Raw genomic sequence first — 22,578 nt, 5'->3', positions numbered from 1 at the left:
AGTTGGCTCAAAGCCGCCAAAGACGCATGCGGTGCACGTGATAGATAGGCGGCCAGTGGAAGCTTATCGACCCATAGACAGGAGTACTCAGTAACTTCCAAACGCCTAGCTACTACCCTAACTATTTACTAGTACTCGCCGACGAAGTATGAATACCTATAACTACACTAAGTCATCTGCAGGGACCAATACTTTCTACCAGAATCCAGTGGGCACGATGATTTATCAAAAAGCTTCAACTAGTAGATTGATCCATTAGCTAGAAGACGCTTTACTTGCTTCTGAACAGCATGTTTTCATAAGTTACCTCACTAAGTGCGCCATCCCGGCTCAAGAGCTGTACTAAGATTCGAGCGGAATTTAGCATGTTTTTGGCCCTTTTCTTGAAGTACTACTGCCAAGCTTTCTGTGGCTAGGCACTTTTGTTTTGTTGCTTAGCTCGAGGGCCAGACATTCAAAATGAGCTGTCGTTAAGTATACCTAATTTGTCGCTTCACCCTCGGGACACCCGTGGACCTCAAAAACATTGACCCCCTTCTTCAATCTCCCCACCTACGATGACTGGCGATGATCTGCGCTACAATGCCGGAAAGCAACATATATTATGAACCGTTTCATAGAGCTTGGAAGGCAAGACTCTTGTTCTTCAAGATCCGATCTAAAACTATCCTTAAGCGCCTCTGCAACGGTACTGCTTCCCCCAGGCTCCGACGAACTTGATTCCATTGAGCTGAAGGAGGCTCTATGCTCTGGACAGATATGGGTATCTCAGGCATCTGAGCTTCAACTAAATATCTGCATTTCTTCCGTCCTTGAACTTCAATCCTCACTCACGCTCTTCGCGCCTCAAGTCGGCGACTGTATTTGCAAGGCAAAGGTATGATGAAGGGTGAAGACCTCGCTCCCTTAGACACCAGAGATCTTACAGCTTCTTAGATGTGGTCAAAGCTAGGACTCAGCGCTCTCTACAAACATTGTCTTTACGATGAGGACCAAACTTCCCCGACCTACAGGCTGTCCTTCGGCTTACGGAAGCGACCTGGAGGTCCAGAAAAGAATGAGGAAACAAGAATGCCGAAATTTCTGAGACAAGTCGGGGATGCCATTCCTCCAGCTGATATACTCACTGCTTGTCTAAACTTCGTTGATGTCCGCATGGAGTACAAGCACCGCCGGCGACACAGCGCAACGAAAGCACTCCAAGCAGAATCACAAGGCGATATCCTTGACGCTGTCCAGCCCTCCGAACCAAGGTACTGGGTACAAAATGACGATTACTCGAAGGATATATGGTTCGAAGATGAATTGAATGAGCCCCTGCTCGATGACTGGGAGACACTGAGTGAAGAAGGATTGGACATCATCGACGATGTCACGGCCAATCCCTTGAGTGCTTCAGACTTTGGTATACTATTTCGAAATGGTTTAAAGGCAGTGGTTTGGGGTAACTTGAGACAAGAAGGCAGCCCAGGTATGGAGGGTTTCCGGAGCCTATCAAGTATAGCTCCCGCGATATTCAAGCTCGGCTATCAAGAGGTAAAGCCCTTTCATGTGCATCGGACGCTTGAATGAAGATTAAATCTGTCAGCTTACAAGGCCTCTTTTATTACTAGACTATGTGCCAAAGAGCACGTCTACTGCCATCAGTTGCGAAATCCCTAGCTTCACTGCTGATGCTCAGCGACAATCAGACTTTGAGGGACAGGGTTTCCTCTGCCGGACGAGCACACCTTTCGAGCCGAAGCTCAGCAGCGCCAATAATCGAAGATGAAACCAAAACAATTCTCAGAACAGGTCTTTGGAGTATCGCTCAAAGAAGGCTTCACGAAGCCCCAATGTCAAAACTGTTGAAGCCTTCAAATACCTTCCTTGACCCGGAGCGTAGTGAGCAAACGCCAGAAGATGATTATTTCTCCGGGACGCTATCGCAAAGGACCGAATATTTTTGGGAGGACGATCACTTTGTCGGTGATGGCGATGATCATGAGCCCTTGCGGTTTGAACCGGATATGCACTTTGATGACGACGAACCAAGCCCGAGACGCAATGCCGAAGAAGCCCGAATATCAGACTCGGGGTCGAGCATGATGCTCGAGAATAACTCTACTAGCTACGCACCTGAGGAATATTTAGGAACTACATCTGGCAGCGATCAAGGTATGCTTGAATTTGACATCGAGGATCAACCACATTCAAACCAAACGTCCTTCTTCGCGCCACTTTTATCAGCATGCCTTGCGACTCAATAATACACTCAGAGATTGACTACGAAGCTTAATAGAGCCAAGCTCTGCCGTTGATCTGTCTATATACTTTAATCCTTCTCTGCGGTGATGTAACTATGGGGCAAAGACGTATATCGTGAAGCTGGTTATGGTCATGGTGGAAACCTTTATGGAGCACTATACGAGAACTATCGACCTATCAAGACGGTTTCCAATTACTAACACTGATACCACATGATTCCTGAGTGAGACCTAGAGTAATCTACGATGTGCTCCATTGGGGTTAGAAGGACTCAGTAAGCTGTCATTCTTGGCCACCCAGAGCAGCTAAAGTACCCAAGACAGCCCAATCACTCCCCTGAATCGTTAAGATATTGGTGCCCGAATGCGAAATGAACCCCTCTGTACAATAGGTAGCCATATCAAAATAATAAAGCCACTTCATGAACGTCCCTTGATTCTCGAGTCAGGTCAAACGAAGCCGCTATTGCTCTGGATTCTTTATGAAAATTGTGTACACGTGGTTGAGCAAGAAAGAGTCTGGTGTTGCATAAATGTACATGTCGTAAGACGAAGTCTAAGTCACGCGAATTCTACTGTAAGATGGCTGAGGAAGATTCTCTGGTGAGCTTTCATCCTCGTCGCGCTTAGTGTTGGCGTACTTTTTCCCCGAAGAAGGCCACGACTTTGCGCCGGAAGCTTGAGCTAAGTGAGCGAGCTTGGAGGTATCGAATGATTGAATGAAATCCTCATCTAGCTTTCGTTGCTTTGGGCGAGAGTAGTGCAGATACTCGTTGATTATATCCCGCATATCCCACCCCTGAAGCTTGCGAAAGCAACCAGTGACGCACCCAGTACGATGCTAAGGGTCATGGAATCAGTCATTAAAGCGTCGAGTACCGATACCATGCAATTACCTTTCCCTTGTTGCAATGGATTAAGATAGGGTGATTTAACTTGTTGAGTAAGATTTCCATGATCTGGTTTATCACGACTTCTGACGTCTTGATGAGAGGATCTTTATTTGCGATGAATGCTATCCGATGATGTGTGATTCCATTCTCCTTGAGATAGCTCGCATGGCTCGGTGTGTAGGGTTCTTCGACGAGGGTACTGCATCTCGTGGGTGAGTTATAGTCCGAAACCAAAACTTATGAGGATGACTCACATTATGCTCTTCAATCCCAAGGATTTGAGAGCTGGGAGATAACAAGGCTGTGGAAACGAGCTGCGGTATATCCCCTCCACAACTTCTCCAAAATTTTCGGGCAGTTCTGTCTTTCCGACATCTGACTCTACCGAATCGAGCGACGGAACCCTGGCGGCTTGCTTTTCGGCTATCAAGCCCAAGCATACGTGTAAGTTGGGTTTCACAGGAGGAAGTTGGTTAAATAAAGTAACACTGACCTTGAGGGTTCTCATTGACGCTATTAGTGCTCTTCTTCGAAAGAGGGTAGCTCATGGTGCTGGCGGGCGTTTTCAGGGCTATTAGGGAAAGGATGACTCGATGCGACACACAGAGACACAGGCCACAAGAATACTGCCGTGATCCCCCAGTCTTGAGGAAGAATCCTCAGTGGCCTACGGATCAGTGCAGGCTGGGAATAGAGAGAAGATAGACGGAAGATCTGTGATAGACCAAAAGTCTAACCGTCAAGTAGGGAACCGATCATGATGGGGACGGTGGAAAGAGTCGAACTGGAAGAAGCAGACGACTGAAAGAACTGTTGTGGCAGATGATTAGTTTGTAGAGGACATGGGGAGTAAATAAAGGCACTGTGTTGCAGAGGAGGCATGGGGGCGGTGAGTTGTGAAGAGGAGTGAATCACAGAAAGCACCTGCGGGGGTAAAAAAGAAAAGCCCTCTACATTTCCAGCGCCTGAAAGAGGGATTGAGACAAGTAGTCTTTGAAAGAATCCACATTTAGCCATCAAAGCAGCTGTAGATGGGCAGAAAACGCGGAGCAGCAGACGCAAGAACGAACTCAACATACTGATAAGTAGTCTCAAGGCAGATGCTTTCCACAATACCAGAAAGATCCGCACATAAGAATATTCAAGATGCGGAGTACTGAAGATCTAGAGAGAAGAACGAGTGCAATGGAGGAGGAAGGAACTGAAGGAGGCAAGAAAGATCCATGCCACAAGTTGGAAATACATCTGGGAGGAACGGACATATCATCCTGGAATCCAAGGCCACAGTCACAACTGGGGTCCGGACCTGCTTGCTGTTGCTGAATTCCTGAATTGATCCATACCTTACAGCTGCAACGTACATAGTCACTTTCGATCTTATATACCCGCCTAGTACCGCAAATTCGACGAGTGAGGCAGCAACGTGGCGAGGCAGCGCTGCAGATGCTATGATGCTTCCTCTCCGAGCCCAAACATCTTTATTGAGTTGAGCCAAGCGCTGATATCACCATTGCTGATTAGTCACTTTTGTCTATTCAGCGCACTGGGCGAGACTTACGCTTCACAGACCTCCTCCACGGATATTCCCTTGACACCAGCGATTACGTGCGCAACCTGAGCTATAGCAACCGGCTCGTTGCGACCTTTGACCATAAGCCCTTTCTGCCATTTTTCTTTTTTGACTGCTTTTGGTAATGGGGGTGCGCCGGCCAGGAATTTCGAGGAGGCGTGCGAGGGGCGGATTTCACACTTTTAGCATAAAGTTAGAATGTTGAAAGATACTGGTACATAAACAAGTACTTACCCATGGGCCATCGGTTTCAATCTGGATTCGGTCGAGAGGAATGGCCTTCACAACCTCAAGGTTTTCCTCCGTTTTCAGGCTGCATCCGTTGACCCCGATGTCCAGGCCAAGTGCCACTAAGCGCTCCATCTCCTCCAAGGTACCAGTGAAACTATGAACGAGCCCCCGTTTCGGAAGTCTCTCGAGACGCGGTGCTAATAGCCTTTCAAAATCTTCACCGGCCGCTCGCGAATGAAGAAAGAGCGGCAGTTGAATCTCGACGGCAAGTTCTAGTTGAGCTTCGAAGTACTTCAACTGCGGCTCCTTTGCGCTCAGAAAGAGCCTATCGTAGTCCAAACCAAACTCACCGAAGGCGACAGCGTGACCGGCATTCTTCGCTTCCACCGCTAGTGACCTGATCTCGTCCAGCAACTTCTCCGGGCCGCCAGGAAACTCGTCAAAATGCTTTGCTTGGCAAGGGTGAATGCCGACAGTTGCAAAGCAGAAGCCGGCTGAGGTCCGTCAGTCGTATGCTTTAAACACCGTGAGCTCATGACATCAACGTACGGTATTTTTGGGCAATCTCAATGGCATGCTTCGATTCTTCCAAATCCGAGCCGGTTACCATGAACTTCTGGCAACCCACGTCCCGTGCACGTTGTATAATATCGTCTAAATCGTCATCATGTACCTGTTTACCATGGTATTTCCCCTTGAAGACCGGGTCACTCAGGTTGATCCCGATCTGAATTTATAAGCCGACGCTTTCTGATTAGCTTTCCAACGACGAAGGAGCTAGGCATGATGCACACATACATCAACATATCTTAATGCATTGTTCAATTCCCCCATGGTACTCAGGGGAGCTAATCTTGAAGAATGCCTGGCGTTTCTCCGCTTGATGAGCGACAGGTGCGGCTGGGAGGCAACTCCGTTTGTAGGGAGTACTGTCAGATCTTAGCGTCTGAATCGAGATAGCAATCAGCCAGGCAGAAAGCCATGACCTAACAACAATAGATGCTAAAAAGGCAAGCAGTTCTTGCAGAGTGAAAAAGGCATACCTCGGCTATATCTCCGCGGTAAAAATGATGGTCGAGTGCGCAACTTATGTGCTCTAGCGACGGGCAATACACTTGAGATAATGCCTGTCGATCCGAGCTTCTTGGAGGTGCTATTCACAATGAAGCCTATTCTCATTGGGATATTAGATAGTAAACACGTTATGCCATGCCACTATCAATTTTGACCGTCTCGAGAATATGAGATGCTTGACGTTGTGTCCGAGTCTTGGCATCATCAGCCACAGTGGCTGATGAGCCTAAGCCGCAAGATTTGAATATCTCGGCATTTATCCGATCCCCAATCTCGAGTCCAAATTCGACTAAGAGACACTCCTGAGACAGAGTCAAGATTTGAAGATGCTCAGACCTAGGAGCAAATCTGTTCTCTCTGATTGGTCGCTGCTTTCCCCTCCATGCATCCCTTGCCGAACATGACCTCGATTTCGACATGTATACGGGGTATCCGGACGCATCTGCTGCAGTCGCTGTGAGGGGCGATGTAGGTCAGTCAATGCAAATGCAGGCTTCATCGGGAATTAGCCGTGCTGTCGATCAAGTGTTCGAATCTCCATAGCGGCGAACCCTGCTTCAGTGCTTCTCGCCTTCTCCGAGTCCCAAGAGTCAAGCCGGCGGAGATAATACCGTTGTGGACCTGCTAGTGCTAGCACATCTCCGCATTTTCGCTGAGAAGTGCGGAGGGAGTCGGACGCACTTAGCCCGAGCGCTAAGCCGTATATCTTCGCATCACTGTCCCTCCCTTGCACAGATTTCTGCAGGGACTAGCACCTATCGCATATCGCACTGTCTAATATCGCATTTCTTCCGCGTTCGATCCTTAATTTGAGAAGAGGTGTTGCAGTGCGTAACCACGACATTCGAAAGCCAATGATGGCGCAAGAAAAGCTCTTGTCTACCCACGAAATATCCAGTCATAAGACACCAGATGATTGCTGGATTGTTGTCGACAACGAAGTGTGGGATGTGACGAAGTTCCTGAACAAACATCCCGGCGGGCCATCGAGTAAGGAGAACCAAGCTTAACACCATTCCTGTCACTAATACAGCTCTTAGTTATCTTGAAGTATGCTGGGCGCGACGCCACCAAGGCGTATTCTGAGGTCCACAATCCTGGTCTCTTGAAAGCAGAACTAGCACCAAAGCAGCACAAGGGCAAGCTCGATGAATCGACGATACACGAGGACTGGCATAAACAGCCCGCGAGTCAAAGCCCCGAAGCTGTTTGGGAGAACGACAAGCCACCACTCGAAACGCTGATAAACTCCCACGACTTTGAGCATGTGGCTTCTAGAAGTGCTAGCAAGAAGACCTGGGCATTTTACTCAAGTGCTGCGACAGACCTCATCACGCGCGATGCGAATAAGTCATGCTTTGATCGAATATGGTTCCGTCCCCGGGTGTTGAGAAACGTCCGTTCTGTGAACACAAAGTCAAAGATCCTTGGGGTTGATATCTCGCTACCACTGTTTGTCAGCCCTGCGGCCATGGCGAAACTTATCCATCCGGAAGGAGAGCGTGCCATTGCACGAGCTTGTGAAAGCAGGGGTATCATGCAAGGAGTACGTAATGAGACCTTTAGTCCTATCGACACGAGGCTAACAACTTCAACAGATCTCGAATAACTCGTCGTACACAATGGAGGAGCTTAAGACGACCGCTCCTAGTGCCAGCTTTTTCTTCCAGCTATATGTCAACCGAGACCGCGAAAAATCAGCGGCGCTTTTACGTCAATGCTCAGCGAATTCCAATATCAAGGCAATATTCGTGACCGTGGACGCAGCATGGCCAGGAAAGCGAGAGGCTGATGAACGGGTCAAGGCTGATGAGAGCTTATCTGTCCCCATGTCGCCATCACAAGCGAAAAATGACAGCAAGGGAGGTGGCCTGGGGCGAGTCATGGCAGGATTCATTGACCCTGGGCTGACGTGGGAGGATCTTATCTGGGTCCGCAAACATACTCATCTTCCTGTATGCCTGAAAGGCGTAATGTCTGCAGACGACGCCATCTTGGCAATGGAGGCCGGATTGGATGGTATCCTACTCAGTAACCATGGCGGGCGCAATCTTGACACAAGCCCTCCGTCTATTATCACTCTCCTAGAGCTTCATAAACGCTGTCCGGAAATCTTCGACAGATTAGAGATCTATGTCGATAGCGGCATTCGAAGAGGGACAGACATTCTGAAAGCGGTCTGTCTGGGCGCAACCGCCGTCGGTATGGGGCGCAGTATGCTCTTCGCCACAAGTTACGGTCAACCCGGAGTTGAGCATTTGATTGATAGTACGCAACCCCCTGCCCTGCCATACTTATACAGGACTAGGCTGACGAGACTCAGTTATGCAAGACGAACTAGAAACTGCCATGCGGAATAACGGGATCACATCGCTTGATGAAGCCGGTCCCCATCTCGTCAACACTGGAGATATAGACCATCTCGTGCCCGGCAGTTCTTTACATCCATATGCTCTGAAAATCGCCAGGGGCCGCAACTTGAGAGCAGCGAAGCTCTGAAGCGCTTGGATCAGTAAATGCCGAACAGGGATGAAGATGATTATTTACTACGGAGTATTTAGATCCCCAACGATGCCATGGCGTACACGTGGGCTCTCCTACTCGCGCAGCCTGCAGATAGACAATGTCTCGCGTCATTCCAATATCGAGTTGGCTGGTGATGACAACTATTCATACAACCACAAACAACTCTGTGGAGACCGCAGTTAGAAGGGTATTCAAGCCACGTCTGTATCTCTAAATGCAGCGTAAACGTCAGCACGACACCAATCAATTCCGAAATCAAGATCTGTACTGGTGCAGAAAGGGGCAGCAGCCGCAGCATGATCTGGCCTCCGCAGTAATCATCATAACAATAATATTAGGCTATCTCAACAAAATCCACCGGAATGTTAGTGAAACTCCGATCCTCCCTTGAAAGAGTAGGCTCACGTGGTGCAATTTCACCGCCTCTTAAGGCTCGAGGCTGGCAGGCCAGACAAACGACTGGTCCAGCTGAAGATCCAGAAATAACACCGGCTAACTAGTCTGTCTCTATTCTTCAATCTACACAGTAAAAGTAATCATTAAACTGCCGATCATCAATAACTTTCTCGTCATCATCTGCTAGTTAATTGCGATGTGGGAATAATGCCCCGGGTTTACCGCAAGTTGCGAGTCGCTACAGTTCAAGTACGCTTCAGGTACGGATACATTTGTTGTAGTCCTGAGCACGCTTGGAGCACTAATGCTACGACGTAAAGGAATGGAGTTGATTCGTAGAGTCATGTGTATCGGTAAATCGGTAAATCCTCGCTACCTAACTGGACTGCAGTGTCGGTCGTTTTGGCCTCGCGCTGTGATCTTCCACGTCATGACTAGAATCTTGCGGTACGCAAACAGAGGGCCCCTGTGGACGAGATGGAGGCAACGCGTAAGACAGCCATTAAGCGAAAGATTATTCCGATGGATGGTGATGGTGGTAGTGACGGTATCTTAATGATAAGTTAAGGCCGTGGAAGCTTTATCCTCTTCTTGATTCTCGAGGGGGATCAACGCTAGCTGCCCTTCATCATGGTGCGTGATTATTACTGATTACTCTGAGGCACGCCTCTGCTAAGTTGATGAAACGGAACTCGTGAGGGAGGGCAAAGGAGGGGTAGGATGTGATACTAGACAATCGTACAGACCGTAAGCCTACCGTTTCTGTCAGGGATCTTGTCAAGGTCATCCACAGAGCTGTCCATGATGTATACCTTGCCTGATCAGCCGTCATTGGCCCGCGCGTAACGTACATCGGGAGATAACCAAATATTGCATTGTTGTATTTCCGAAGGGTGGATGGAAACGAAAGAGAGTGGTCTGTAAGTCTTCAGTCATCAGCAATAATACTGCAGGAAAGAGGAGGATGATCATGGGTCAGTGTGCTCGAGTTACCCCTCCCCAGCCCATGAATTCCCGTCCCCGATCCAGGTTTGAGCCAATAATGGCACGAGCACTCGTTGAAAGTTGAGTTCGACGAGCAAAAGAGGGGGAATAGTAGTTAATCTTTGAAGATATTCTTTTCGACATTCCATTCCCAGTTCTACGCCTGGTGGACTCAGCGATCGATCTCGTTAGGGGCGCTACTACTAAACATCTGGGCGACTTGGCCCAGACCGCCAGCCCCAGTCTCCACCGGCAGCGCAGAGTGGATAGCTCAACATCCCCCCAACGGTTCCAGTCGTGCACCGGAGAGCTCACCATCAAGTACTGCGACGCCCCCGGCAGAAGATTGACCTTCTTTCTTCATTCCAGTCTTGCTCCTCTGCCTCTTCTCTCACGTCCTTATAGCCCCCTTGCTTCACTGTGCTCACTCTTACCGGATACACATACATTGCAGCCAACTCTTGGCGTTGCACCTATACATTCCTCACTCAGCCCATCTGAACAGCCATAAAGCCCATTTCAATCAAACCACTTGCCCACATCTGTGCATCCTCGTCTCCGAACATAATGGCTGCCCCGCGTTCATCGTCTCTCCGTGCCCTTCGTCTGCTCTCCCAGCAACACACAGTCTCTCCCTCACTCCGTCGAGGTCTACACATTACTGGCTCCCAGTCTGCGCAACCGATCAAGGTTTCAGACAAGGCAACCTTGTACTCGACTCGCAATCTTGCAGATCTCAAGACTGAGTGCCAGAAGCGTTCGTTGAGGGCTTCCGGCTCTCATGCCGAGGTATGTGTACAGATCTATACTTCCATTGTGGCAAGGAAGCTAATTTGAATTCAGCTCGTTGAGCGTCTTTCCAACCATGACTTCCTTCAGTCTCGTGCATTTAGCATTGCCATGAGGAGAATCAACAGCAGCTCCAAAAAAGAGTATGTAAAAAGCCTTCATCCACCTTCAAGTTGCATAGAGGCCCTAGTAAGCTAACCTATTTTCTTAATCTAGGACTCCCAGCCGCGAATTCAACACCTCCCGCTCCCTCAAAGCCGTCAACGACTCGTCCACTGTCGATTTTGCCTACCTTCCATCTATCACAGAGAGTCATGCCTCGTCCGAAATGCCAGTTCCGATCCTTCCCGACATCTACACCCATTATGACTCAACTCGTCCCTCGGAATCCCCCATGAAGCCCCAAGTCTACACGGTCTCCGGCGACGGGGAGAACGTCTCCGCAAGCCCGATGTCCGAGGTAGTCGACAATGACTCCATGGAGATCGACCCATTTACGCTTACCGAGGCTGTCGGCAAATCGAGATACGCTGCAGAGCTCAAGGGCGAAGACAGTAAAGCTCCTGGCGCTATGAAAGAGCTCTGGAGCGGTCTCCTGGACGATATCTTGGGTCCTAAACAGCAGAGTCCTCTGAGAAAGTGATCTCGCATTACTATATGTTATAATCTGTTCTGCTTAGCGCTGTCGAATGTTACTTTGAAAGTTGTTATTGTGAAACTAAATCAACACCCCTGTTTCAAATTATCGATCCCTCTGCAACATATGCTTGCCTCGATTGTCTCGCTATTTCATTGTCGTTCCGTTGTACTGTCCTTGATTGAACATTGATCCATGGAACTAAGAACTTCGGGGACGGAATCTAAAGTTCATGACGTAAAATTTTGAGAAGATGTCGGGGTCCTAACTTATAGTTCGACTTTGTTGTCCTCCGGAACACCCCGTAGTCGGGAGCACCTGCAGAACCACAAGCTTTTCCTCTTAGGAATCCTTTCCCCGCTACTCCACATTGGCTCTACTCCGTACCTAGGAAAATCATCCATGATCTATCCCGTCCGACCGAGACAATCCGATATCAAGATAAATTATCAGGTGCCCAGGTGGTCTCGAATGACTTCGTGACGTCAATATCCTTTTCTCGGTTGGCTCCGACAAGTTCCGATGAGGTTTCAAGTCAGTGCTCGTCAAGGTTGGGAATGAAGAGAGATTCTTGGATCCGTTTGGAGAATAATAGGTCATGCACGGCGCGTCTGGTTATTTTCCAGTGGCCTACCCCATGACCCACGATTGAGATCCCAAGGCACAATGTGTTTTGCGCAAGAGACATGACAACTATCACCGAGCGGGCTCTTACGGAGTAGCACTCGACTGCCTAGAAAAACCAGGATGCCAACCGTCAGGAGAAGCCATTGGATCTATCTTCGTGATATCTAAGACTTTCGAGGCGTGAGGATACCCACGACCGACCCATGAGTGGCAAGCCAATTTGCGACACAAAGAGAGAATACTGAGAGACCCCGACCACTCAAACAACCAGTGACCTCAGCGGGATGTCTTCGTATCGCAGGTTCAGAAAAGCAAAGCAGATCTTCCTAGAATGATATGCTCGGTGAGGTTGCTGAGTCTCAGCATCCTCAAACTCAGAAGACAGCATGAGTCGTCAAGTCACAGTGATTGTCATAAGTATTTGGCATCAAAATTGGCTCAAATAAAGATGTGCAAGTTGACGACGATGAAACAGGGTCAGCACTCAGAAGTGGCAAAGCTGTGGGGCCAACGAATCTTAACCGCGAAAAGGCATCGCTAGTAACAGGATCAAACCCACGACAAACCGGTGGTCTTTGCATGCTGACCATCAATATTGACCCCTTGCTTGGATCCTTGTCCTCTCCTGGTCTCTCCATCAGCAATAGAAAGGTCGAGACTCAATCGAAGGAAAGCCACAGAGGCAGGAATTTGAAGTCATTTGCCCGCCTTCTAAATTGCTTGTGATAAGCACATTCAGGGGCACCCCTCAATATCCACTCAGCGTGCTGAAAACAGGCCGATGGGCCGAAGATCCGAGACGGTTCATGAACTAGCCTGTGAGCAGCCAGTAATATTGCAGTCTACTACGCGCCTTTCCTTATCCTGCAGAACACAAGGTTGTATCCAGTGAACCGAGCGTTCTGAACCAGGTTGTGCTCTCCGCCGTGCAACTTCTCCTCAGTTCCTCAAGGCTCAAGCCATCCCCATGGAGGAGAACCTGGGCATCTTCAACCTCCTCATCCTCCCTCTCTATCTCATCGCTTTTGTTTCTTTCGTTAATAATTGATATCCCATTTTGCATTTTTATTCCCTCTGCTGCTTTGATCGGGACTCGTTTCTGTGTCTATCTTTCTGTACAGCATTAATTTGTCCTATATTGTTTTGTGGCTCTAATCATCAGCTGCCTCATCTTCTTGCCCTCGTTCCTCTGCATCTCCTTGAGTACTATTTCTACCAGTTTCTGCTACACTGTTAATACTTCCCCTTGTTGGTTTCTGTCGAGCCTGTATTTATAATTCTAATCGCTCCCGCCTGTCTGCTGTTCTCCCTCAAAACTCCTCGACCATTCACCCTCATGCGAAACAGTCCAGGAATCGGATCATCATCGATATCCTCTCAATGATTTCGACTGCTCACCTGATTCTCCATTAAAGTTGTGGTTGGATAATGCGTCTCTCACAATGTCTTCTTTCTGCAGCTTGTTTCTACGCCGGCGCCAATGCCTTCATTCCATACAGTTTTAAGATCAAGACCCTCCCCTCCGGTTCCTCCGATGACAGCTTAGGCCGCCGATTCGTTCCGGTGAAAAAGCTATCTGGCAACACGCAGCACGACGATGCGACTGAATCGAGTTCCAGCGACAACGACCTATTGACGCTGGACATTAAGAACACCCATGTGCGTCGCGATAACATCTACAAAGTCGTCTTAGCCGACAAACCTTCTTCGCCGAACACCGTCGCCCTCCATCAAGATGGACTCGACTACTCATACTTCTCGACTGTGAATGTTGGTACGCCGGGTCAGCCGGTCTGGATGATGCTGGATACCGGTGGTGCGAATACTTGGGTGTTTGGCGCGAACTGCACGTCGGTGCCTTGTCAAATGCACAATACTTTCGGCGACAATTCATCATCAACGGTGAAATTGACAACAGACAAATTCGAGGTGGGATACGGTTCAGGCAGTGTGAGCGGCGTTCTTGTCACGGACCACCTCAAAATAGCCGATATCAACGTGGAGATGACCTTTGGGTTGGCGAACGAAACAACGGATGATTTCAAAGATTACCCAATAGACGGCATTCTAGGGCTTGGACGGTCCAACGATACTTCCCTGGGCAAGCCAGCATTCATGGACCTCGTCGCAGAGCAAGGGGAACTCGACTTGAACATTGTCAGCTTCCACCTGTCGCGCAACTCGGATGGAGAGCGAGACGGCACAGTCACATTTGGGGGAGTGGATAAGACGAAATATACGGGCGACATCTCATACACTCACGTCGCCGAGTCGAGCATTCACTGGAGCATTCCTTTGGACGATACAGTCGTCGATGGAAAAGCCCTTGGGTTCAAGGGCAAGTTCGCCATTATTGATACAGGGACATCATACTCGCTTCTCCCGCCGAAAGATGCCGATGCCGTGCATGCACTAATTCCTGGCTCTAAACGCTTGTCGGGCGAAAACTTTCTCGTTCCCTGCGATGCAAAGGCCGTTGTCCAGTTTACCTTCTCAGGGCTCAGCTATACGATGTCTCCGAAGGATTACATCGGAGCTCGTCTTGAGTCTGGCGACGGCTGCGTCTCAACTCTCATTTCCCAAGCAGTATTCGGAGACGACGTCATGATTCTCGGTGATACTTTCTTGAAGAATGTCTATACCGTCTTCGATTTTGATAATGACCGCATTGGCTTTGCCAAACTTCCCCAGCCTCCCGGACCTGAAACACCAGCACCAGCACCCCCTGCTACTCCCACAGACACATTCGCAACCGATGCTGTCACTACAGATTCTTCCGGATCAGGTACCTCTACCGATCCTACCGAAACCTCTACAGAGTTCACTGGCGCGGGAATCACTGCTTTTAGCATTTCCCGCTACTCCTGGCCCGCGATGGCTGGTCTTTTATACTTGTCTTACTATTTTTAGCCTTTCTACTTGGGATACATATACCCTATTTCATGTCTCTACACAGCCTCGCCACACTGTTTCATTGCATATATGATTGTAATTGATACAACATGTTGACTCATGGCATTTCTTCATACATAGCTTTATTTGTAAGATACTACCTCTTGAATATATCAGTCCTGATGTCCTCATCCGTCTTCTTGTTTTCTGGCGATTAGTCAAAGCACTCTATCCGGGATTAATGAATAGGACCTCGGCAATGATTCTGCGCACACGTCAGCATTATCCTGGCTGTTATTCACAGAGAGTGTAGGTACCTAGAATGGATCGCTCGAAGTCCTCAACGTGATTGAACCCACCAACAGCCATCAAGATATCAAAGTCCGCCAACAGCGACTTCATGACATGTCGCACCCCCTCCTCACCCATGATACTCAGCCCCCAGATCCAAAGACGACCAACAAACACAAACTTTGCACCCAGAGCCAGCGCCTTGGCAACATCACTGGCCCCCCGAACTCCTGAGTCATACATGATATACAACTGCTCCCCAACAGCCCCAACAATATTCTCCAAAGCATCAAGACTTGCAATCGCCCCATCCACCTGCCTTCCAGCATGATTACTCACCACTATCCCATCAACTCCATATTCCACACACTTCTTCGCATCAGCCACAGACTGTATCCCCTTGATTACAAACGGTCGACCACCGGAGATCTCCTTCCACGTCTTTATCAACCAGGGTATCTTCGCCCACGACCACGCACGGCCATGCCATACGGAGTCAATCCACTTGGTCGACGCCGCGACAATATCTTTCTCCGGGTCGATGCCGGAGTCTCGACACCGTTTCTGGAAAACAGGGTCGCTAAGACCCAGATCCGCACCCATGCCTCGATAAAACGCATAATTCGAGTTCGCAACATCTTCATGTCTCCATCCCAGCTGCCATGTATCCGTTGTCAGAATCAGCGCATCGAATCCACTCTTCCACGCCCGATTTAGCAACGACAGCGTCAGCTCATCATCATGTGGCATGTAAAGCTGATAGAACCTCACTCCACCCTCGCCATTTGCCTCGCCCACTTTTTCAATCGGCGAACTTCCCGCTGTGGATAGACAATAAGGAAGGTTCAGCTCCCCGGCGACTCTGGCGACTGCGAGTTCCGCGGATTGGTGATAGATCTTGTTGATCCCAATAGGCGCGAAGCCGATGGGTGCGGAGACGCGATGCCCGAAGATCTCGGTTGATGTGTCTCGCAGGTTTGTGTCGACTAGCTGATTAGGGATTATTCGATGGCGGTAGAATGCTTGTCGGTTTGCGAGGTGGGTTGTTGAGAGGCCGGCGTTGGAGGAGGCGTACAACCAGCCTCCATTGCTGAGGGTTTCGTGGGCTCGTTCTTCGAGTTTCGTGGGGTCTATTGTATACTGTCAGATGCTGATGTGAGGTAGTGGAAGGAGGATAACCGACCAGTGCTGAACGGGGCGGTTTTTCCTTCGTTCAGCTTCTCAAAGTTCTCACGTTGGTAAAGGGCCCATTGAGGGGTGGTTCGTTTCTCGATGTTGGGGTTGTGAGGATCAGACATCGTGATAAGCGTAGAAGACTATGTTGAGAGAAATATTCGGTCTATTTCGAGTTTCAAGAGAAATATCAACTCTAGAGAAGCTCTATCCTCGGGTTTATATACACTTTGTGTCGCATAGAGTATGACTTCATTTTGACGCACTCCATGGCTTGGAGCAGTGCTTGTATAAACTTTCCCCTGATCCGGCACCTTCGGTAACTTTCACTAGAACCATATCTTCCCCAGAGAAGGAACTCTATCGGCCGAATATATCGCGTGCTCCACGCTATTATGTTAAATAAAAGCTTGGCTGGGCTTATATGTACTGCATCTATACTCGGCCGACTATGCTACTAAGGAATGATATCAACACGCATGTATATTTCACCTAGGCAGTTATTCTCACAATCTACGGTCAAACATGTCTCGCTCTTCGTCAGGTACTAGGTACGCGTCCTCTATTATTGTACCCTGCTGTTCCTGACAGGGCTGAGCATTGAAGTAGTATTTGTCCCAGTTCATACACTTATATATACATCTATACCCTATCGCCTCGGTTCTTCGCCAACCATTATGTTAAAAACAGCCTGGCTTAAATATATAGGCAACCCTCTATGGCCTTACACTTACTGTTATTATTACCAAAAAGCCTGTTAAGAGAATGATTCAAAATAGCTTCAACGACTGATGCTTCGGGAAGTTAAAGAGGATCATGACGTCATTCACATGATGCGCAAGCAGGTTCTGAGTATTTCTCTTAGACGCTACGGAGTACCTCTAAACATCTTAGCCAAGGTAGCTATATTGCCATACCAGAGATACAACTATATAGATCAAGATCTGTCACCAAAAAATAAGCCTTATAAAGCTCCAGGTTGACGGGATAGTTCTTAGTCGGCTCCCGACTTGTTCCGGAAAAGAAGCCGAGTCGGCGCGCTGAGGCCGAACAACAGTCACATCCCGGGCTCGACACCAGGGTTCTTCTCCAATAACAACTACTCCAATCACATTTACTAACGATATTTATATAAAATCTACCTTGCATACATACATCTTTGCCTGCCTTGACTTCAATATCCGGGGCAACAAAACCATGTTCAGCATAACTACAAGACAATCCGTTGCGAGACGGTCAACGTCTCTTTCAAGGACCAGCACTAAGGCAGTCCTACGATCTCGCACGGAAACTCCGTCGCAATCTCTAATCCCAACCCGGGACTTCCAATCTAGTCCGACGAATGCGGCGTTTCGTCCGACATGGATGCCGATGCGTGTGAAAACACCGTGGATCGACGCTCTGAATAAGAGCCGGGAGAAGGCGCCAGAGGGAACGACCGAGGCGCCTCGTCCGAAGCCGGATCTGACGCCGAAGAGGATGTCGGATAGTTATTATAGTGCTGTTAGTAGCCCTGTTACCGCCTCTTTCGCGGTCATGAAGATCTATGGCTGATGAACACAGATCCTACCGCTCGCTCAGGATAAGTGGCTTCTAGATACTTACCTGAATGCGTCTGGGGATATCAGGTATGTTGTGTTGCTGCGCTTTGATTGGAGTAGGAGTTTTGCTGATGGATTTAGACTGGGATCTTTACTCATGGACCTCGATGCTCTTGCGGGTGTGATTGCCTACAGACATACCGGGGATTCTGTGACGACAGTGACTGCGGCTGTCGATCGAATCACAATTGAGCATCCGCTGATGGAGATTTGTGATCTTGAACTGAGTGGCCAGGTTACGTACGCAACAGGAAGGTCAAGTATGGAAGTTTCGCTCCAAGTTGCGAAGGTGCAGGCTGCTGGGGAGAAGCCGAGCCCGGAGGATGTACTGATCACTTGCGCCTTCACTATGGTGTCCCTTGACCCCACGACCAAGACGTAAGTGCCCTACACGGCTCACCGTTGTGATTTTGCTGACTTGCTAGACCTGTCTCTGTTGCCCCTCTGCTGATCGAAACTGACGAGGAGCGTGAGCTGTTCAAGAAGGGCGAGAAAAACTATCAGGCGAAGAAGGCGCTGAGGACGAGAAGTCTCCTTGAAAAGGCCCCAGATGCGGAAGAGAGTAATCTCATTCATTCTCTCTGGACGAAGGAAATGTCATACTTGAGTACGTCGAGGATGAGAAGGCTCAAGACCAGCGACTAATCGAGCATAGGTCCCTCATCGCCAGCCAAGAGACCCCCAAACACCATCTCAATGAGCGATACTGTTCTGAAATCCGCCATGATCATGCAGCCGCAAGACCGAAACCGCCATAACTTCATGATCTTCGGTGGCTTCCTCCTCAAGCAGAGCTTTGAGCTCGCCTTCTGCTGCGCCGCATCCACCTCCCACGCCCGACCTAACTTTATCTCTCTAGATCCTAGCACCTTTGAAAACCCTGTCCCTGTGGGAAGCGTGCTCTATCTCCGTGCTACAATCGCCTACACCGAGCCTCTTGAGCGAGAAGGCGCCGGAAGCAAGTATACCAAGATCCAAGTGCGCGTTGACACGAAGGTTCGGGATGTGGAGCACGGCACGAAGAAGTCAACAGGCATGTTCAACTATACTTTTCTGGTTGAAGGAGACGTCCACGTTATGCCAAAGAGCTATGGCGAGTACATGGTATGGACAGACGCCAGACGGCGAGCACGAAATACCGACTCTCTGACGCCGGCGAGGGAGCGGAGTGCGCTGCGTAGCATCAATAGTGTTACAGAATAGTTTTTCGAATTTGTACATTACTCTACAAAGATACTAATTCAAGAGCCATTGCTGAATGGTTAGTTGGTCTATACTTATCTACCTGTAGTCACATGACTGGCTCTTTCTCCGCACCAACTCCACGATTCAACCTCGACCATCTAGCTTCATCGCAAACACGGCTTTCGATTCTTGCTCACGAAGTAGAGTTATCTAGATTCTGGATTCATACACTCGCTACAGTCAAAATGGCAACGTCCCTTCCAAATATCTGGCATCTACGCCGAGTGGCAGACACCGCTGCCAAATCCTGTTTGATCTGCCACAAGCCATCCACGAGTGTGCTGATCACGCCGAACAACAAGGTTGGCAGCACAATCCATCACCCGCGTGCGCATTCGAAACTAAACCGGCTACAGGATTATTTCTACATATGTCCCGTTCATCTCGAAGACAAACATTTCTGCTCGCCTATTATCGATGCAGAGGAAGAGGAGAAGAAAAAGAAAGCCGAGGCCATGGCATTGGAGATCGAGAAGGTAAAGAAAGAGTATGAGGAGAAGCAGAAGAGAAAGAAGGAAAAGACAAAGGAGAAGAAGAAGGACGACAAGGAGAAGGACGACTCGAAGGAATCGAGCAAGGCAGATGCCGAGGGCAAGGACTCGAAGGAACGAGATGATGAGGTTTGTATCCTTCGCTTCTTTTTACATTCCCATGTTAGACCTGAGTATCTGACAGTTGGCAGATCGATGCTATCAAAAATGCGCAGAGCACGAGCACATCCATGTCGGATGACTCGCCTCGTATTTTCGCATTGCATAAGTATGAACCCTGTGTGATGTGCTATAAGCCTGCGGGATAGGAGGGGAACGGGGCTGCCTTACCTTGGTAGTATACTGACATGCATGCCTAGAAACTTTTATCAAATGCGCATCGACAGGATGCGTAACATGGAAGCCGCCAAGCGAAACCGTCAACGGCTTCAGGACCCCTCGTTCTTCCCGTCTGTTCCGTCTGGGGGCCTGTAAGATCTTCCGAGCTCTGCACTTCTAACTCCCTGAGAAGAGGGGTACACTCGCAGTCACAATGCCTGTACCTAGTATGATCGGGCTTTACTAGGACCGCAGGCGCCGGATGCCGCGCTCGAAAATCCTTCTAGGGCTTGTTTAAGATTCTGGGATAATCGTCTGTGTAACATGCTGTTATCCGGGAGTTCCCACCCACATCCACTCAGCCTGGTTATTGAAGAAGTCATGGTGTCCAACATCATTGTTTCCGCGGGCTAGGGCAACGTTCGCCCGCGGCACCCACCCCCTCACAAGACGTCAGCCGGTTCAGGCCCACTGCCGTCAGCCCTCTTACTGCTTGAGCTAGCGGTCTGGCTTACTCCCACCTGTTGCGAGTTCAAGGCCCCCAGCCCAGCCGAAGCCAAGGCAATAAACCTTCCCGGCCTCACCGGAGTTGAAGTTTCGCCTTGAACTTCTGATCCTTCTCGAAACACCGCAATCGCAGCGCTAGTCGACGATCAGATTCAGGTCAAGCAGAGTCGTCAGCACTAACCTCCCCTTGCTCTCGGATTGATTAATGATAGGAGCTGTCGGCTGGCTGGTTCTGTCCCCCCACCTTTTGCCCTTCGTTCCTTCCCTCACCCCTCACGTCATACACTTCTGTCACAATGCGCATAAGCACTCACACCAGACACCTCACCTGCACCACTGCACTGCACTGCACCGCATCGCACCAGTTCCTTATACGTTCGCTCGATGTTGCCCGAAACGGTTTTACCAGCAGGTATGTAAGCGCTAGTTCCCTTTCGGCGTGAATGCGGGTGCTTTTCTCTCTCTCCTTGCTCTTTCTTATTTGCCCGGCCGTGTTGTCTTGCATCATCCGCCCAGCAGATCAAATTTCTGATTGATTATTACGCTTGTACGTAACTGCAAACCAGACTGGGCCCCTCGTTCAGCCCTAGTAGGCTTTTCATCCTTCTCGTACCCGTCCCTGTAAGGCCTCGGGCGGATTTTGCCTTGCATTTCTCCACCCTGTCTACCTGTCGCGCTCTGCTCTGCTCTGTCAGGGTCGGTGGTCTTACCAGGCTTACTCTGTAGCAGGTAAGTAAGAATTGATCTACCAAGATACAAAACCAGTAATAGAGCAGTGAAGTATGCCTTGAGGCCAGTGTATGCCTTGCAAGACCCTGTTTACAAGAAAGTCTTACTCAGACTCTCAGCTTCAGCCGCATCAGCATTATCAGCGTCCCAAGCAAATAAGCGCCATCTTATCAATAACCATTAATCACGAGAATATACTCCGGCGGATAGGATAGCCGAATGGATGTGATACTCAAGTCTTGTCTACGTGCTTAGTTGCATGGTATTTTTGAGATTGAGGTTGAGGTTGAGGTAATGTGAGGTGGCGCCGTGCCTTACATACAATGTACATGGCGGGGGATACGAGGTACGGCAAATGACACACTTCGGTTCTTGATTAGACAAACAAGGTAGGAGAGATCGAGTATGAGGTGTTTTTCGTGTTCAGAAATACAGTGGATTGGCACTAGACACTCTCTATCTCTTTGTTCTGGGTTCTGCTCAAGCCACTCGGTCCTTTTTGTACGTACATACATGCTTATATGCGTAAGTCTACTAGTACACATGGTCCAGTCCAGGCCAGGCTGCGCCGTGTACGACTTTGCCGTAGACCATTGCCGTTGTGACACACTAAGGGGGGAGATAGTCAGCGATTCTGGTTAGGACCGCCATAGCCGGACGGAATGGTATCCAATCCGTTGCCTTAGACTCTATGTAATGAATGCATATATGCGCTTATGCACATCTACCGTAGCATGTAGATCGACGCACTAATATCTAAGTATAGGGTAACATGCATAATTCAGCCGTCCAAGGGGGGAGGAGAGCGAGATAGACTAGGGTAGAATGGATGGGCTCGATTAGACAACATTCTTACTATTCTTAGCTTGCAACCGAATGGTGAATTTGATCACTGAGAGCATATTCCCAGGTCTCCCATGCAGTTTCAGTCCGATACTTGAGATCCGTCGCCAGCTCGAACAACGTCTCCACTGCACAAACAATGCCTCAACTATGGCAAGGCAGTCAAGCATGGGATGGCCAGTAGACCAGCCATCCAAGGCAACAACTTTCCGGACACCCCTGAGACACCATTTAGGACCTCAACCGAGCCGAATGGACCCTGAAAATATAGATCGGGAAGAGCCGAGACACAAAGGAGGCAGTGCTAGGCTGCCTCAATTTTCATTTCTAGCTTCGGCTCCAACTTTGTCTTCTTCAAAGGACCCTGATTTGTGTCAGGACGGCGCGGGCATACGTATGCTTGGCTAGGCATCCGTATATCCTGTTTACTCATTCGTCTGTTGAGCTGGGGTATTGATCCCAGACTTGTTGAGCTAGGTAACCGTCAATCCGGATGGTGTCCTGACGGGCTGGAC

The 22,578-nt window shown here is 49.2% G+C and overlaps 9 protein-coding genes across 9 annotated transcripts; 6 read left to right on the top strand and 3 right to left on the bottom strand.

Moving 5' to 3' along the window:
* The first annotated feature begins 558 nt into the window (after positions 1 to 558).
* BJY04DRAFT_195675 (uncharacterized protein) lies at positions 559 to 2,446 on the top strand. The gene is made up of 3 exons (XM_073712254.1): positions 559 to 877; positions 937 to 1,536; positions 1,614 to 2,446. The coding sequence occupies exons 1-3, from the start codon at positions 605 to 607 to the stop codon at positions 2,247 to 2,249; spliced, it is 1,509 nt and encodes a 502-aa protein (XP_073568380.1). The 5' UTR covers positions 559 to 604; the 3' UTR covers positions 2,250 to 2,446.
* Positions 2,447 to 2,802: 356 nt separating this feature from the next.
* yphA (tyrosine phosphatase family protein) lies at positions 2,803 to 3,687 on the bottom strand (the record flags this gene model as incomplete). Its single annotated transcript, XM_073717019.1, has 4 exons — positions 2,803 to 3,087; positions 3,143 to 3,338; positions 3,394 to 3,562; positions 3,633 to 3,687. 4 exons carry the CDS (start codon positions 3,685 to 3,687, stop codon positions 2,803 to 2,805), a joined length of 705 nt encoding a protein of 234 aa, XP_073568379.1.
* Positions 3,688 to 4,585: 898 nt separating this feature from the next.
* Positions 4,586 to 5,774, bottom strand: BJY04DRAFT_209238 (3'-5'-exodeoxyribonuclease; the record flags this gene model as incomplete). Its single annotated transcript, XM_073714092.1, has 5 exons — positions 4,586 to 4,637; positions 4,698 to 4,888; positions 4,944 to 5,434; positions 5,490 to 5,667; positions 5,739 to 5,774. The coding sequence occupies 5 exons, from the start codon at positions 5,772 to 5,774 to the stop codon at positions 4,586 to 4,588; spliced, it is 948 nt and encodes a 315-aa protein (XP_073568378.1).
* An 877-nt stretch (positions 5,775 to 6,651) lies between these two features.
* On the top strand, positions 6,652 to 8,542 carry BJY04DRAFT_110679 (FMN-dependent alpha-hydroxy acid dehydrogenase). Its single transcript, XM_073708141.1, has 4 exons — positions 6,652 to 7,004; positions 7,055 to 7,560; positions 7,613 to 8,282; positions 8,338 to 8,542. Exons 1-4 carry the CDS (start codon positions 6,869 to 6,871, stop codon positions 8,511 to 8,513), a joined length of 1,488 nt encoding a protein of 495 aa, XP_073568377.1. The 5' UTR covers positions 6,652 to 6,868; the 3' UTR covers positions 8,514 to 8,542.
* A 1,821-nt stretch (positions 8,543 to 10,363) lies between these two features.
* BJY04DRAFT_110683 (uncharacterized protein) lies at positions 10,364 to 11,547 on the top strand. Its single transcript, XM_073708142.1, has 3 exons — positions 10,364 to 10,709; positions 10,764 to 10,852; positions 10,926 to 11,547. Exons 1-3 carry the CDS (start codon positions 10,488 to 10,490, stop codon positions 11,350 to 11,352), a joined length of 738 nt encoding a protein of 245 aa, XP_073568376.1. The 5' UTR covers positions 10,364 to 10,487; the 3' UTR covers positions 11,353 to 11,547.
* Positions 11,548 to 12,755: 1,208 nt separating this feature from the next.
* On the top strand, positions 12,756 to 15,013 carry BJY04DRAFT_195647 (pepsin-like aspartic protease). The gene has a single exon (XM_073712253.1). It carries the CDS (start codon positions 13,402 to 13,404, stop codon positions 14,881 to 14,883), a length of 1,482 nt encoding a protein of 493 aa, XP_073568375.1. The 5' UTR covers positions 12,756 to 13,401; the 3' UTR covers positions 14,884 to 15,013.
* On the bottom strand, positions 15,014 to 16,713 carry BJY04DRAFT_195643 (L-lactate dehydrogenase). The gene is made up of 3 exons (XM_073712252.1): positions 16,340 to 16,713; positions 15,183 to 16,286; positions 15,014 to 15,130 (listed from the first exon to the last, which is right to left on the bottom strand). The coding sequence occupies exons 1-3, from the start codon at positions 16,452 to 16,454 to the stop codon at positions 15,084 to 15,086; spliced, it is 1,266 nt and encodes a 421-aa protein (XP_073568374.1). The 5' UTR covers positions 16,455 to 16,713; the 3' UTR covers positions 15,014 to 15,083.
* Positions 16,714 to 17,242: 529 nt separating this feature from the next.
* BJY04DRAFT_195641 (putative acyl-CoA thioester hydrolase) lies at positions 17,243 to 19,191 on the top strand. Its single transcript, XM_073712251.1, has 5 exons — positions 17,243 to 17,832; positions 17,893 to 17,957; positions 18,012 to 18,308; positions 18,356 to 18,537; positions 18,586 to 19,191. Exons 1-5 carry the CDS (start codon positions 17,527 to 17,529, stop codon positions 19,131 to 19,133), a joined length of 1,398 nt encoding a protein of 465 aa, XP_073568373.1. The 5' UTR covers positions 17,243 to 17,526; the 3' UTR covers positions 19,134 to 19,191.
* Positions 19,192 to 19,291: 100 nt separating this feature from the next.
* Positions 19,292 to 20,174, top strand: BJY04DRAFT_110621 (AAA-ATPase Vps4-associated 1 family protein). The gene is made up of 4 exons (XM_073708140.1): positions 19,292 to 19,477; positions 19,532 to 19,795; positions 19,858 to 19,934; positions 20,026 to 20,174. The coding sequence occupies exons 1-4, from the start codon at positions 19,361 to 19,363 to the stop codon at positions 20,138 to 20,140; spliced, it is 573 nt and encodes a 190-aa protein (XP_073568372.1). The 5' UTR covers positions 19,292 to 19,360; the 3' UTR covers positions 20,141 to 20,174.
* The last annotated feature ends 2,404 nt before the right edge of the window (positions 20,175 to 22,578 follow it).

Source organism: Aspergillus karnatakaensis, assembly GCF_047715665.1.
Source record: "Aspergillus karnatakaensis strain CBS 102800 unplaced genomic scaffold BJY04scaffold_45, whole genome shotgun sequence".
NCBI lineage: Eukaryota > Fungi > Ascomycota > Eurotiomycetes > Eurotiales > Aspergillaceae > Aspergillus > Aspergillus karnatakaensis.
This window is presented reverse-complemented; position numbering and strand designations above follow the sequence as displayed.

Excerpts from the sequence above, each read along its gene's own strand:
- BJY04DRAFT_195675 (XM_073712254.1), top strand. The coding sequence starts at position 605 with ATGAACCGTTTCATAGAGCTTGGAAGGCAAGACTCTTGTTCTTCAAGA. Across the intron at positions 878-936 it reads ACTGTATTTGCAAGGCAAAG|ATGTGGTCAAAGCTAGGACT; the intron begins GTATGATGAAGG and ends ACAGCTTCTTAG. Across the intron at positions 1,537-1,613 it reads TCAAGCTCGGCTATCAAGAG|ACTATGTGCCAAAGAGCACG; the intron begins GTAAAGCCCTTT and ends TTTTATTACTAG.
- BJY04DRAFT_195641 (XM_073712251.1), top strand. The coding sequence starts at position 17,527 with ATGTTCAGCATAACTACAAGACAATCCGTTGCGAGACGGTCAACGTCT. Across the intron at positions 17,958-18,011 it reads AATGCGTCTGGGGATATCAG|ACTGGGATCTTTACTCATGG; the intron begins GTATGTTGTGTT and ends TGATGGATTTAG. Across the intron at positions 18,538-18,585 it reads GAAGGAAATGTCATACTTGA|GTCCCTCATCGCCAGCCAAG; the intron begins GTACGTCGAGGA and ends AATCGAGCATAG.
- BJY04DRAFT_110679 (XM_073708141.1), top strand. The coding sequence starts at position 6,869 with ATGATGGCGCAAGAAAAGCTCTTGTCTACCCACGAAATATCCAGTCAT. Across the intron at positions 7,005-7,054 it reads ACATCCCGGCGGGCCATCGA|TTATCTTGAAGTATGCTGGG; the intron begins GTAAGGAGAACC and ends TACAGCTCTTAG. Across the intron at positions 7,561-7,612 it reads GCAGGGGTATCATGCAAGGA|ATCTCGAATAACTCGTCGTA; the intron begins GTACGTAATGAG and ends CAACTTCAACAG.
- BJY04DRAFT_110683 (XM_073708142.1), top strand. The coding sequence starts at position 10,488 with ATGGCTGCCCCGCGTTCATCGTCTCTCCGTGCCCTTCGTCTGCTCTCC. Across the intron at positions 10,710-10,763 it reads CTTCCGGCTCTCATGCCGAG|CTCGTTGAGCGTCTTTCCAA; the intron begins GTATGTGTACAG and ends ATTTGAATTCAG. Across the intron at positions 10,853-10,925 it reads AACAGCAGCTCCAAAAAAGA|GACTCCCAGCCGCGAATTCA; the intron begins GTATGTAAAAAG and ends TTCTTAATCTAG.
- BJY04DRAFT_195647 (XM_073712253.1), top strand. The coding sequence starts at position 13,402 with ATGCGTCTCTCACAATGTCTTCTTTCTGCAGCTTGTTTCTACGCCGGC.
- BJY04DRAFT_110621 (XM_073708140.1), top strand. The coding sequence starts at position 19,361 with ATGGCAACGTCCCTTCCAAATATCTGGCATCTACGCCGAGTGGCAGAC. Across the intron at positions 19,796-19,857 it reads CGAAGGAACGAGATGATGAG|ATCGATGCTATCAAAAATGC; the intron begins GTTTGTATCCTT and ends GACAGTTGGCAG. Across the intron at positions 19,935-20,025 it reads CGTATTTTCGCATTGCATAA|AAACTTTTATCAAATGCGCA; the intron begins GTATGAACCCTG and ends ATGCATGCCTAG.
- BJY04DRAFT_195643 (XM_073712252.1), bottom strand. The coding sequence starts at position 16,454 with ATGTCTGATCCTCACAACCCCAACATCGAGAAACGAACCACCCCTCAA. Across the intron at positions 16,287-16,339 it reads AACCGCCCCGTTCAGCACTG|ACCCCACGAAACTCGAAGAA; the intron begins GTCGGTTATCCT and ends AGTATACAATAG. Across the intron at positions 15,131-15,182 it reads CTTCGAGCGATCCATTCTAG|AATCATTGCCGAGGTCCTAT; the intron begins GTACCTACACTC and ends ACGTGTGCGCAG.